The sequence below is a fragment of the Vigna radiata genome, chromosome 9, assembly GCF_000741045.1.
Source record: "Vigna radiata var. radiata cultivar VC1973A chromosome 9, Vradiata_ver6, whole genome shotgun sequence".
NCBI lineage: Eukaryota > Viridiplantae > Streptophyta > Magnoliopsida > Fabales > Fabaceae > Vigna > Vigna radiata.
The window spans coordinates 5,787,329-5,801,087 of NC_028359.1; the positions used below are offsets into that span (position 1 = coordinate 5,787,329).

Genomic DNA, 13,759 nt, shown 5'->3' on the forward strand with positions numbered 1-13,759 from the left:
TCCAATCGACGTCTATATACACGTCAGTTAACGATATCCACCGACGTCTATATAGACGTCCGCTTATACTCAAACCGACGTCTATTTACTCTATATAGACGTCCGCCTATTCTTGAACCGACGTCAAAATGAATATATAGAGGTTGTAAATGACACTAACCGACGTCTATGTTCTTATAGACGTCGGACCATGCACTAACTGACGTCTAACAAGGGCGTTGTGTTTTAGTGTAGTTTTGATCCAGACTTTCGATAACATTGTGTAACACTCTCCTCTCGCTAGTTTCCCCACAAAAAGAGCTTGTGTCTTTTAAATCTTCTATGACATTCAACCAAAAACCGAACCTGGATCCATGACTACTTCCCATTATTCAACTCCAAAGGAAAAAAATTACGGTGATACGAGAACTATACAAGGACCCAAGTTCCATTTTGGGTCGGAAGCCATATAAAACTCAAAAGATTGCCACTCTTCTTGTGAGGAAGCAAGCAAAGGGAGAATGTTACACTATGTTACCCAAAGAAATGATCAAAACTGCACTAAAACACAACACAAAGAAAGCAAATTTTAATCAGTTGAACAACAAGATAATCGATATAAAACTAAAGAAAGTTTAAACGGTAAAGCATAAAAAAAACTCATGCACCTGGGATGCAAGAGAGAAAAAGGAGAGGACGAAGACAATAACATATTAAGAAACGACAATGCAATGCCGCAAGAGATAAAAAGTAGAGGTGCGCAAGCGAGTAAAAGAAGAGGAGAAGCAGAGAAAAAAGAGAAGAGATGAAGATGAGATCAGAAACTGAATGGTGTGAAGAGTCTGCGGTCTATTTAAAATAAAATGGGGCGTCGGTGTTTCAGGGGATCCGACGTCTATGAAGCTGAAAAAGATTGACGTTTTGGTTTCCTGTTAGGGTAGTTCACGTCGGTGCCCCTCACAACCGACGTCTAAAACCCTCGAATTTGGTGAAAATATAGGAACTTAGACGTCGGTGCCCCTCAGAACCGATGTCTACATTGAAGAATTTTTGTCTTCCTGCCTTCCAGACAGGCCTAAGACGTCGGCGTTTGACTACGTGACGTCTAATTGCCTGGGGAATTAGGTGAACAACATTAATTGTAGCCCAGTCAACATCGCTTTTTCACGGGATCCGACGTCTATTCGACGTCTAAAGTTGAACCTGTTCACGTTTGATTTCCTGTCACTGACGTAGACGTCGGTGCCCTTTCTAGCCGACGTCTAAGCTCCTGGGAATTTGATGGGCAGCATTAATTGCAACCTAGTAGATGTCAGTCCCCGTGAACACTGACGTCAATGGACTGTCTTATCACATACCTCGGGCAATTGGACGTCAGTTTGCGACAGGTGCGACGTCTATTATGTCATAGACGTCGTCGGACATCGAAACTGACGTCTAGTTTTCCAATTTATTTACGATAATGCCACCGTGCAGTAATAGACGTCGTATTTTTAAGAAACCAATGTCTAATGGATGACGTTAAACAACATTTTTGCACTAATGCTACCACTTGAATCTTGTTACATGTCCAAATGTCTATATCAGAATCCTCCTTCTATGTTTCAAATAGTAACTTATAATAATAATAATAATAATAATTATTATTATATCTGATAAAGAATTTAGTCTTTTAATATATAATCAATAAAAAGTTTGATTTGTCGTTCGAATGTAAGAAAAATATGTACTTAAACAAGGTAGCTTTTTAAAATAAACATGGGATATTGAGATATTATAGTCTTTAACTTTTAAATTTAGGAATGTCATGGATAAATGCCAAGTTGCCAACTTAGGGGATCTTCTGCAAAGTTATTGCACGCAATTACATGTTTTGATGCTAATATTTTCTCAATTCAATAATTTGATCTTAGATTTATATTGTACACCAATATTAATTTTTTTATTATGCATTGGTATGTATTATCGTCTAATTAATTGTGAAACTTTCATATTAATTGGCTCTTTATTTTCTCTAAAATCAATTTTTTTATTAGTAATTTTTTTAAAGCTTCGTTTCTGAATCTCTATAAGCGATAAGACCGAATTAACAGTGAGATTTTGTTATGTTGAATAGTCTTGAACATGGTAAAACGTGGTTAAATGATTGTCAGCTTTGTTTTTCTAATGATGAAATTCCAGTAGAAAAAACATGTTGATGGTCCAAGAAAAGAAAAACAATAACCAGGAAAGTGCAGATTATATGGGAGACATTGCTTTGTCGCAAAGAATGAAGGAAGAGAAAGACGTAACAGTGAAGAATGTGCATGTGGCTGTAAAATTCAAGGTTTTGGACCATCCAAAGTGGTGGGTTGGAGTTGGACCAAAACATCATGTGCCTCACCTAAACCTCAACCCTTTTGGAGGTCCCATGCAACATTCTTTAACGTCAAAACAAATTCCTATAAAGTATTCAAGCTCTTAATCATTTTTCTACTTTTTTAATTCTCATCATTTTTATAATTACCATAGAATTACAAATTAAATTAAGGTTTAATAGATTTTTTCTCTCCTTTTTTAAAGAGTTTATTCGATATGATTCTTATATATACCAGGATAGACAGATTCTTTTCTTATATCATAGTTTCAAATTATAATTTTTTTTTATTCTCGTTACTAAATATGTTCTTTTACATAAGTTGATTCTAATATAATTAGGATAGTCTTTTTACATTTCTCTTAATATATTATCCAACAATCACATCATTTTTAAGAGTTACTATATTTAAAACATCAACACGTATCACATATTTCATCTTTCCTTAATCCAAACTTCTCACACGTTATCAGGAATATATTTTTCATTTCAATTTATACACATTTAAAAACACAAATACAACATCGTTTTGAATTTTCCAAACAATGATTGGTTTAGTTAGAAAACTTGCTCACTCAATGAGCTTAGTTAAGCTCACCCAACGAGGAACCATTGCACCTAAGTTTGCCTACCAAGCCATACACCTCGTTTAGCGAAGATAAAATAAGACACTACCAAGGAAATGCTCAACGTTGTGAGCTTCTAATGCTCGCCAGAAATAATTTCTCCATTTTTATCCAATTACTTTATTCTCACCAAAAAAACTTAAGTTGCACCCAACAGTAAAAAATCTACCCATCAAAAGAAAACTCGAGAGCTCACTAGAAAGAAATTTTCATTTTGTCTAACGAGACTACATAACCCAAAATGTGATTGCAGTGTATCACATGGATTTATGACTCCAGTTGAATATTTTATCATTTTCTTGACTTAAAATGAGTTTAATTCAATTTAAAATATGCTTAGATAGTTCCCATTAATCAGTTTGATACACAATATTCAAATCAAGACATTACCTAATCCTATTTCAAAATTGTTAAATCAAACATAAATCACTACTATTTTCATGTATCAAAACAAATTTAGCTTACTACAAAACCTACCTAGATAATTTCATAGACAATACTAATACCTTATATCATTTTGCTTAATTTATGCAATTCAATAGATTGAACTACTCCACACTAAATAGTAGTTCAATAGATTGAACTACTCAATTTCATAGACAATATTGATACCTTAAATCATTTTCCTTATCATAAACTAGCGTGTCTTAAGCTAACACTCCACAATTCAATAGATTGAACTACTCAAACCAAATATCTAAAACAAAAATTCACTGTAAGATAAATTAAGTTGAGAGGACCACTTCTTTTAGTTCTCTCTAGTTAGATTGATGACTAAAATGACTTGAAAAGTAAAAAAGAGTGATTTTATAAAGTACATAAATTTACTTTATTTTCAATTTTGATCGATTCAAAATGCTCATTAGTTCTTTAATTTCAATATGGTGCGATTAAACTTTGAAATGAATAAAAAATAAGGAAGAAATTGAGAGAGGAAGATGGGTTGTGAAAGATAATGGAAAAAGAACCTATATAATTACTCTTTCTATATTATTATATTCATTTCTTAATTTTAATTAATTTTTAACTTTTTTAACACATTTCAAAGAACTTAAAATAAAAGAGATATATAAGTGACATATAAGTGATATTGAATATCATATGATTATTTTAAATAGTAGTCCAATTAAAAGGTTAGTCTTCAAAGTTACCTTTAGAAAAAAATAAAGTGTTTTATCCCAACTTTTATAATAGAGTAATATCGTTAACTATAAAAAAAAAAAAAAAAAAAAAAAAAAAAAACTGTTATTCAATGAGAGTTATTTTGTGGAGGTTATAAAAATACTTCACAAATTAATATTATTTAAGATAATTAAAAGAAGTTATCTGAATATTGATCATAACGAGAGTTTTAATTGTTTTTCAGAGAGGTATATCACCTCCACAAATTAAATACATTATTTTTTACTATTGTGATTTTTTCCAAAAACCTTCCCTCTTTGCTCTCACGTTCCCTCTTTCTCAATAATTTTTCCAATTTCCTAAACCTAACTTACATTTAGCACATTTTTCCCTTTCGCAAAAAGCTTTCCACTCGCATCAAACCTAATTTCACATAAGCTTTTCCCCTTGCGTCAAACATAGTTTCACATTTTTTTCCTTGGTTAACAAGAATAAAATTGCGATAAATTTGCTACGAATTAACAGAATAAAATTGCGACAAATTAACTATGGATTAACATGAAAAAATTTATGACAAATTAACTAAGGATTAGTAAAATAAATGTTGTGACATATTAGCTACAAATTTATGAAAGGAAAGTTGCAAAAATATTTACATTTTAGCTAAAACTTATAAAACTTTCTCACTTCAATTACCAAAAGATTAGCGAAAAATTAATTTCGACAATAAATTATATTTCTCTAATTATATATATATATATATATATATATATATATATATATATATATATATGATTGTATTATTTTTTTTATACAATAATAATGTAAGATAGATTATGTGAGTTGACATATAAATGATAATGAAAAAGTGAATGAACTGGATGAACATTTAAGGTTTTTATTTTTTTATTTTTTATTTTTATTATTTTATTTTTTTTTACATAAGTCTACTCCGTATAATTCGCATTCGCATTCTACAAATCTATTAAGAATTAACACATTATAAACATCTGCAAATTTGTATTATCTGAGAATGTCTTATACGGATAAGTTCATTATCACACTTCTTCTTTTTATAGCATTATAAGATATTTAAATTTAAGACTAATGAATTATAAATATATCCAAATACCGTTAAGAATGGTCTTACATGGATAAGTCCATCCTAACTTCCTTTTTTTTTTAAGATATTTAAATTTAGAATTAAAAAATCATAAATATCTATAAATCCGTTGTTATTTGAGAATAGGTCTTATAGAGATAAGTCTATCTTACCTCTTTTTTAGCCTTATAAGATATTTAAACTCAAAATTAGTAAATTATAAATATCCATAAATCCGCAGTTAAGAACATGTCTTCATTCCGACTATTTTTTAGAGAGACAAATAAGGGATAAGGAATAGATAAAAACACATCATCCATCCTAATTTTACTCATTAAAAAAATTATTTTTTAAACATTGTTTATGCCCTTCTTTATAATTTAAATATATTTTTTTCCTTTATTTTTCTAAAAATAGGATAATAGGAATTCATGATTCTGGTTGTGGATGAAGCCAGAATTTTCCACATGAAAGTAACTTTACTCACACTCCATTTGCATTCTCATTATCTACGATAATCACGATCACGAGACTCATAATCACGCCTATTTAAAAAATACACATCGTATTTTGTAGCCTTCGTAAAAGTGTTTACCTTCCACCTTTCAATCCTATAAACCCTAAAACTTTTTCTTTACCTTCTTCTTCAACACCAACTTCAATATATATAATATAAGTGTCATCCCCACAACAACATAGACTATTTTATTTTGGAAACATAAAATAAGTTGTTTTTTAAGCTAAGCATTCACAAAACCCAAGTTAATCCTCATCAAAATCTAGTGTGCTAATTGCCCCTTGTTTTCACCCTAAGTTTCAATGATTGCCACCATTTTCAATTAATCACGTGACCTTTCATTTTATCACTTTAGATTTTGTAAGTACTAAAAGAAGACATCATTGTAGTATAAAGGAAAGTCAACATAGGACCTTTGAAGCTACGCTTGTGTTCTTTTTTCCCTTAGTTCTTCCGTCAGTGTTCCACTTTAAACATTTAATTCTCGTATTAACTCCACTTAAACATTTAATTATATTAATTTATCTTCTTAAAATCTTCTGCTATACCATGTTATTAAAATACTTAATGCACCTAAAAAAGAAAGAAAAAAAGAAGGTTAACAATTAACATTATAGTGGTTGTTAAAATTGCTTTTAATTAATAACATATAACGAATTATAATAGACAATTACATCGTAATAAATTAGAGTTAAGAGAACAAGAGTTGGTTAGTTTTTCATCAAAAATTACATCTTAATTAATATAAAGAAGTGGTATCACTAAGTACGCTTAATAAAAAAAATAATTATCATATGATATGACAAGTAATTAATTTTTAGTTTTTAATTTTTAATTTTTTTTTATGTTTAACTATATTTATTATCACGTTATGTTTCCGAGGAGGTGTATTAGTTTTATGCGTGTGAGTTACAAATTTATAAGTTCATGCATTTCGTTTTTCATACTTTTTTATTTAACTTTCTAAAAAAAAAACACATCCAAACGAAAATACATTTTTTATCGGCAAATAATTTGTATCCAGAAAAAAAAAATGCAAATAGCATAACAAGATAACCGCCACAGGGTGGTGACTCACCAGGCAGGCGCAAAAGGGGTCTAAGGACAGAAAAGTAATTTCGTCTGCTTCTTTACTTCTATATAAAAGGTTGGTTGGAATTTGAGATTACAGAGACGAAAATCGCGAGAGGACGAACGAAACGGAACACGAGAGAACAGCGCACAGTGAGAGATATATTGTTGCTGGGAAACAAAGAAACAGGTTTTGGAACACCAAACACTGACGAAATCGAATTGAGGTTACTGTTTTTGTCTGCTTGATGGTGTCGGTGAACCCAAACCCCGCCCAAGGCTTTTACTTCTTCGATCCCTCCAATATGACCCTTCCCGGCGTGAATTCTCTTCCGCCGCCACCGCCGCCAACTCAGACTCCAGCCGTTTCCCCCGCCGTGGAGGATCCAAATAAGAAGATCCGGAAACCCTACACGATTACGAAGTCCAGGGAGAGCTGGACCGAGCAGGAGCACGACAAATTTCTAGAAGCTCTCCAATTGTGAGTCCGTTTTTGTATTTTTATTTTTATTTTTATTTTTCATGGAAATGAAATTCCTGGGATGTGAATTACTCACTGGCAAGGAATTGGAGGATTGGTGATTCTTTTGGATTTTTTTGGGAATTTGGCAGTTCTGGTGGTTTCTAGATGATTCGTTAATGGTGAATTAAGGTTTTTATTAGTTAAGTAAGGAATAGGTGGCTGTAGTGTGAATTGTTTGGGGTTATGTGTTTGGTTCGTTTATTTAATTGGGGTTTTCGAAATTATTTGCTTTTTTTAATGATTTTAATGTTTCGTTGCTGCTACTTCGCTAATATGATTTGGGTTTTTAGTTTTGAGGAAGATGAGCTTTAAAAGGAACATTTTTTGCTTATTTGTTTTTCTTTAATAATTGTAATATCAATTTTATTTGCTTAATTTCAACTCTGGTAGGGTGTGAAGCAGTTCATGTAGGGTGGGTTATTAGTATTATAGTGAGAAGGTAATTCTTGCTACTTTTTAACATTTCGTATTTAATCATATTGCAAACACTCAATCTTACCTTACTAACTGAAATCCTGGACGAGCAGTATCCATACTAGAACGAGTTCAGAAAACAAAGTGGTCTAAGCCATTGCATTTATTGTTTCACAGGTTAACAGTTTTTTGCACCGTGTTTTCTTTAGACTTTTTCAACAATAGGTTGCCCATTCCAATAAAGGAACGAGTGGCAGAGTGAAGATTCTGTAGTGGAATGTTTTTAGAGGGAAGGCAATATATTGTTAGAACAGTTTGTCAATACTTGGTATATTAAATGCAGTTCTGGGGGACACCTCATCTTATTATGCCTAAAATGTTTTTTTCACATCTTCATTCGATTATCTACTTTTAACAAACACCATTAATTATATTTACATGTACACAGCTTTTCTATAGCATGCAAATTCTTTAGAAGGTTAAGAGTTGAAGGAATTAGGGTTTAGAAACTCCACGGTTCATTTAGAGAGAAGCATAGGAAAATATCATAAAGCCATATGGTTGGTATTTTTTCATTTTGCAAGTGTGCATTGTGCTCACCAAGAAATGCAATTCCGTGCTTTCTGGTTAACATCACCTATGCACCTGAAATCAAAGTGTTTTTTTTTTCCTTCTGTTGATCCCATGCCAAAAGCAGTATATAAAATAAATAGAATGGTTTATCAGTTATTTGTTTATTTTTGCTTATTTTTTTCTGCGTTTCTCATTTTTTTTCTTGACTAATTTCAGATTTGATCGGGACTGGAAAAAGATTGAAGCATTTGTTGGTTCAAAAACTGTTATCCAGGTAATTACTATAGAAGCCAAAGGAAAACAAAGAACAAGTTACTAGCGGAGTGTGTGTATTTAAAAGGAGTGAAACTTGACCTTCTCAACAATAAATTTGTTAACAATTTCACATTATTCTTGGATTTTCTGTTCCATACTGGCTATTTAGTGCAATTTTCAGTGTCTCAACTGAATATCATACTTGAATTGTAGATGAGTAAATGGCGACATGATCATTTCCAAAAGAATGTCAATTGAAGCCCATGACCTGAGTTTGGATCTTCCCATTGCTTTTTATGCTCTTATATATTCTCTTGCTAGCAAAGTCATTTTTAATTCTTGTTCGTTGAATATTGTTGTCTAGATTTTTTTGCATCACAACTAACTGCAATTTATTATGTCTTTTTCTTCAAAATCTAAGGGTTGATGATGGGATTAGGGACATTAATTTGTAGTTTGTTACTTTGGTGTATGTGTACTTAAGTAGAAAAGAAAGGACATAAAGTTATATAGATACTCATCTTGGATTGTATAATGTTATGGTGTTTGTTTCATCAATTTTCTTGTAGCGAATCTCTGACATTCTTTACATGTTCCTTTAACTATCATTTCTTCAACATTCTTTGTAAATTCTATTTGGCAGATAAGAAGTCATGCACAGAAGTATTTTCTTAAAGTTCAGAAGAATGGAACAAGTGAACATGTTCCTCCTCCCCGGCCAAAGAGAAAAGCTACTCACCCATACCCTCAAAAGGCTCCTAAAATCAGTTAGTATAGCCAATTTCAACCACGTTTAATGTTCACTGGTTTTGTCTATTGAATCTATTTTTAAATAACTCGTTTTTTTTTTTCTTTTTTCAATTTATCAGCTCCTACTGCATCCCAAGTTATGGGCCCACTGCAACCTTCATCTGCTTTCATTGAACCTGCATATATTTATAGCTCGGATTCTTCATCTGTTCTTGGAACTCCAGTTACCAACATGCCTTTGACGACTTGGAACTATAATGCTAAACCACCCGTCAATGTGCCACAAGTGACTAGAGGTTTTGTTTGTCGTGAAATCTAGTGTTTTGTTTTACAACTTTTTTTTAATTCAAATATGTATTTTATTGAGGAAGGCTCTGCTAACCTGGAAAGTTTTTTGGTTTGTTAGATGACATGGGCTTGACCGGAGTGGCACAAACTGTTCCTCTTAACTGTTGCTATAGCAGTAGCAATGAGAACACCCCTCCAACTTGGCCAAGTAGCAAAAAGATGAATCAAGGTGGCCAGGGCAAGCCAATGAAAGGTTAGAATACTTTTTTCTTTAAATTGAACTTCTTGAAGTGGGCATACAAAATATTTAAATGAAACTTATCGTAAAACTTGGAGATTGTAGTTTTAGATAATGAGGCACTTCTTGAGTTTTGATTGAACTAAAACGGAAAAAGAAGTCCTGAAGCTTTTACTTTTTTGTAAAAAGATCATTTCCTGAGATGATTGTTGTTTAGGCATTTGCCCCGTTGTCCTCACTGTCTCGGAGAGTTATTCATCTAGTTGTGGATTGATTTATAGGTATCATGTCAACAAGTAAAAGATAAAGTTTTTCATTCATTAGGATATTTGCTATTATGGAGATAGATAAAAGAAATTGTGCATCAGCTTGTTATCTATTAGAATTGACTTATTCTAGAATATCATCACTGAACCTGAACTATGCTATGCTTTGATAAAGAAGTTGCCGTGATTTGAAGGTCCGATCTTATTCAAAAGTTTTATTAGTTTCGTAGATAATTGTATAGCTATGAGCAGGAGTAGTAGTGAAGAAAAGTGGGAGTTTGAAGTATTATTTTTCTGTTATTTTTAGCTCAAGTTTAATGGATACGAAGCTGACCTATTTGATCGAGTTTCTCCTAACTCCTATTAGAATAGAAAAATAAGAAGAAAAACCTGAAGTTACCTTTTTCTTAAGTTAAAATTAGCTTATAAGCAAGTTATAAATAAAAAATTTAGAAAAGCTGTATCAGAGAGAAAACTTCTAGAAATTACTCATGCATAAACTAATTTTAGGTGAAAACAAATTATAAATAAAAATTTAGAGAAGCTATATAAGAGAGAACTTCTACAAATTAGCTCATGCATAAGCTAATTTTAGCTTATGGAAAAGTTGATTTCAAATTTTCTTATTTTTTTTCCTAGAAGAGGTTATGGAAAAATTCGTCCAAATAAGCTTTAAAGGTACCTAATATCAAGAATAAAATTTAATTAAGCTGCACAAGGAATGTCACGGCGTTCCTTAAAGCTTTTAGTTCAAGGAAGTAAAAATTATGCTAACATAACACGTTTCTTGAATTTTACATTTGTTTATCTTCAATCATGTTCAAGTAGAGTCAGAGGCCCTTAGAATCAGTTCATCAGAAATGAAAGTGACTTGATTATACATAGAGCTCTAGAGTTGCTATATTGAGGGGACAGCAGGAGTGATGGCAAAATTGTTATTTTGTGTGCCTGTACCACTGCTACATAAAATATTTCAGAGTTGGCTTATGGTTGACTACCCAAGAGTTGAAGCTGGGCCTCAATTCAAAGTATGCATTTTTCATGTGTTGCTGGGGCTTCAAGAAACAATAGGGCTGGGCTAGAGTAGATATATTATATCCAGCACATCTTGACCTTTTGACAATGAAGAATATGCGTTTTTCTCCTTTCAGAATATAATTTCTGAAGTCAGTAGTGTGTATAAACAACTGTAAATTTTTCCAATTGTTATGTATTAATGTTTTAAGTTTGCCATGTTTTGCCATGCTATATGTCTGGAGTTACAAGTGTTGAGCATTGTTTCACTCCTATGTTTATGATACATCACTTGTTGATAAGTTTGACTTGTGTATGCAGTAATGCCAGATTTTGCTCAAGTCTACAGCTTCATTGGCAGTGTTTTTGATCCAAATTCGACTAATCAACTTCAGAAACTAAGACTGATGGACCCAATAAATGTGGAAACGGTAATTAATATCAAGTGCATCATTTTCTTTTCCTCTTTATCTTTGGGGGACTAAAGGTCCAAAATTTTGGGTTCATGTTCGTAGTTTGTCTGCCTGAGTATTTTATATTGTTCTGTTTTGCAGGTATTACTGTTGATGAGAAATCTATCAGTCAATTTAATGAGTCCAGAGTTTGAGGACCATGTAAGTTTGTTTCCAACAGTTAGCATTTTTTAGTTATTGACCCCATCAAATTCGCTAGATGCCAAAGTCACCTTAATTCTTGTTGCTTGCTTTTATTATGCAACTTAACGAAGATATGCGTTTATGTTATTAAATTGCTTTCAAATGGGGGGTTTATTTTAAGCGAGTAAATATATTGATATCTCTATGCTGATATTTTGTTGCCGAAATCCTCAATAAGCCACTAGGTCTGCGATGATTATAGTTATGGCTCTATCACCGCACGTGTGTTGTATAGCAGTGTGGGTGATTTTAAAATTGAATTTATTTTCTGGAGCATGATATGGGATTTCTGACTTTGGCTCGTCCTAATAGACTCAGTAGAATGTATAAAATCAATGCCCCAATGATGAGACTCATTCAAGTTATTCACACGCATGAAGTTTAGAAAAGCTATTTTATGCATTTATTTATTTTGAATTGCATGCACGGATATTCTGCTGCATTCTATTCTTATTCTGTTTGTTCCGAATTCACAGACATTCAAGTTTTGTCCTATTATTATTCTGCTTGACAAAGTCCTAGTCCTAGCTTCATTTATTTTATTTTATTTTCCATAACATGCACTTCTTCATGGTCCACTGACAAATTCTTTTTTAATGCAGAAAAGGCTGCTTTCATCATATGATACCGACTCTGATGAGTCGAAGCATGTTAATATTTGCAGCAAATCCCTCAATAATAAATCCGAGAGTGCTATTATGTCTGCATAAGGATGTCGATGGTGGTTTTTCACTGTAGAGTGTTTTCAATCTATCTGGTGAAGAATGCACATAAGTGGGAGCAAGAAGGAGAAAAAAGACAAGGTTTTGCTAAAAAGAAGTGTAGCTTCTTAATGCTTGCATATGTATATTAGATGTACATACATAAATATATACATACATATATATATTATATATACATATATGTATGTATAGCTTTCGGATTGAGTTTTTGTTTGTTTTTGGCACTGATAGATGGTAGATATGCTGGTGTTTTGTGTATATCTTTTGAAGATGGTTGTCCTTGGAATGCAGGACAATGAGAGTCCTGTTAGGTCACTTCTGGAGGCTTTACTGTACAGTCTGAGTGTTTTTTGTGTTATGCTGCGAAGCTTTGAATTAGCATTGAATGTTTAAGAGCAGTGTTAGGAATTAGGAACTGCTGTTTGCCTTGTATATATATATATATATATATAACAATAAAACAGTGTAGATAAGTTTCTCCTTCCATGCATATATTATTATAAAACCTCTCTTACTGCCTACCTGATTACAGCAACCTTTTCATTCAGAAAGTCAAATAGTTTTTCCTCAACATGATTTTATTTGGTGTTTGAAGTTTAGATTTACATTTTGTATAAGAAATATAAGATTTTTTTTTTTTTTGTATTTAAATTAGTTTTTAATTCATAATGGATGACCTGATATGATCTTGAAACAAATATCAAAATTAGTTTTACTTTTAATTAGATTACTTCATCCGATGTGGAAACAAATATTTTATGTAGTGTATATCAATCTCATACTAAGAAAAATAATGAGAAGGTTGAAAACTTGTTAAAACTTTTATATAGTTTAGTAAAATGAATGTAAGACTTTTCTAACCAATTTTGTTAAATATTTTTAACATATTTAAATTGTTTAATTCATAAAAAAAATAGAATTGAATTAAGATAATTATATTCATTATATTTAAAGTTTGAAGATTAAAATACATTTAAGACAGACATAAATTTAATTTTATAAAATATGTTTAACTAAAAAATGATTAATAAATTTTCTATCGGATTTTTTTTCTCGATTAAAAGAACACCTTAAAATAACCTACTTTATTGCAAACATGATTTTAATATTAAATTTGAGCGAAAGCATAACTATCACTATAGTTAGTTACGAAAGTTAATGAACTCCTAATAATATAGGAAACCAGTAATGGGCCAAATAAATATGATCTTTATACTCTATATGGGCTTTTGAACTAAAAAAGGTATATCATGGTCTAATTTGATCCAAAAAAAACTCACTATATAT

General features: G+C 31.6%; 1 protein-coding gene across 2 annotated transcripts; it reads left to right on the forward strand.

Moving 5' to 3' along the window:
* Positions 1–6,857: 6,857 nt before the first annotated feature.
* Positions 6,858–12,993, forward strand: LOC106774316 (protein REVEILLE 5-like). 2 transcript variants are annotated; one of them, XM_014661270.2, is made up of 8 exons: positions 6,858–7,254; positions 8,500–8,557; positions 9,182–9,305; positions 9,408–9,584; positions 9,695–9,829; positions 11,416–11,525; positions 11,649–11,708; positions 12,353–12,993. In XM_014661270.2, exons 1-8 carry the CDS (start codon positions 7,022–7,024, stop codon positions 12,458–12,460), a joined length of 1,005 nt encoding a protein of 334 aa, XP_014516756.1. In that variant the 5' UTR covers positions 6,858–7,021; the 3' UTR covers positions 12,461–12,993. The 2 variants fall into 2 exon arrangements, with proteins under 2 accessions (XP_014516756.1, XP_022641718.1); XM_022785997.1 differs by having other exon boundaries at positions 12,358–12,993.
* Positions 12,994–13,759: the final 766 nt, after the last annotated feature.

Bases quoted from the DNA above. Each gene is read 5' to 3' on its own strand.
- LOC106774316 (XM_014661270.2), top strand. From the start codon at position 7,022: ATGGTGTCGGTGAACCCAAACCCCGCCCAAGGCTTTTACTTCTTCGAT. The intron at 9,306-9,407 runs GTTAGTATAGCC...TCAATTTATCAG, and splicing joins TCAAAAGGCTCCTAAAATCA to CTCCTACTGCATCCCAAGTT. The intron at 11,709-12,352 runs GTAAGTTTGTTT...TTTTTAATGCAG, and splicing joins GTCCAGAGTTTGAGGACCAT to AAAAGGCTGCTTTCATCATA.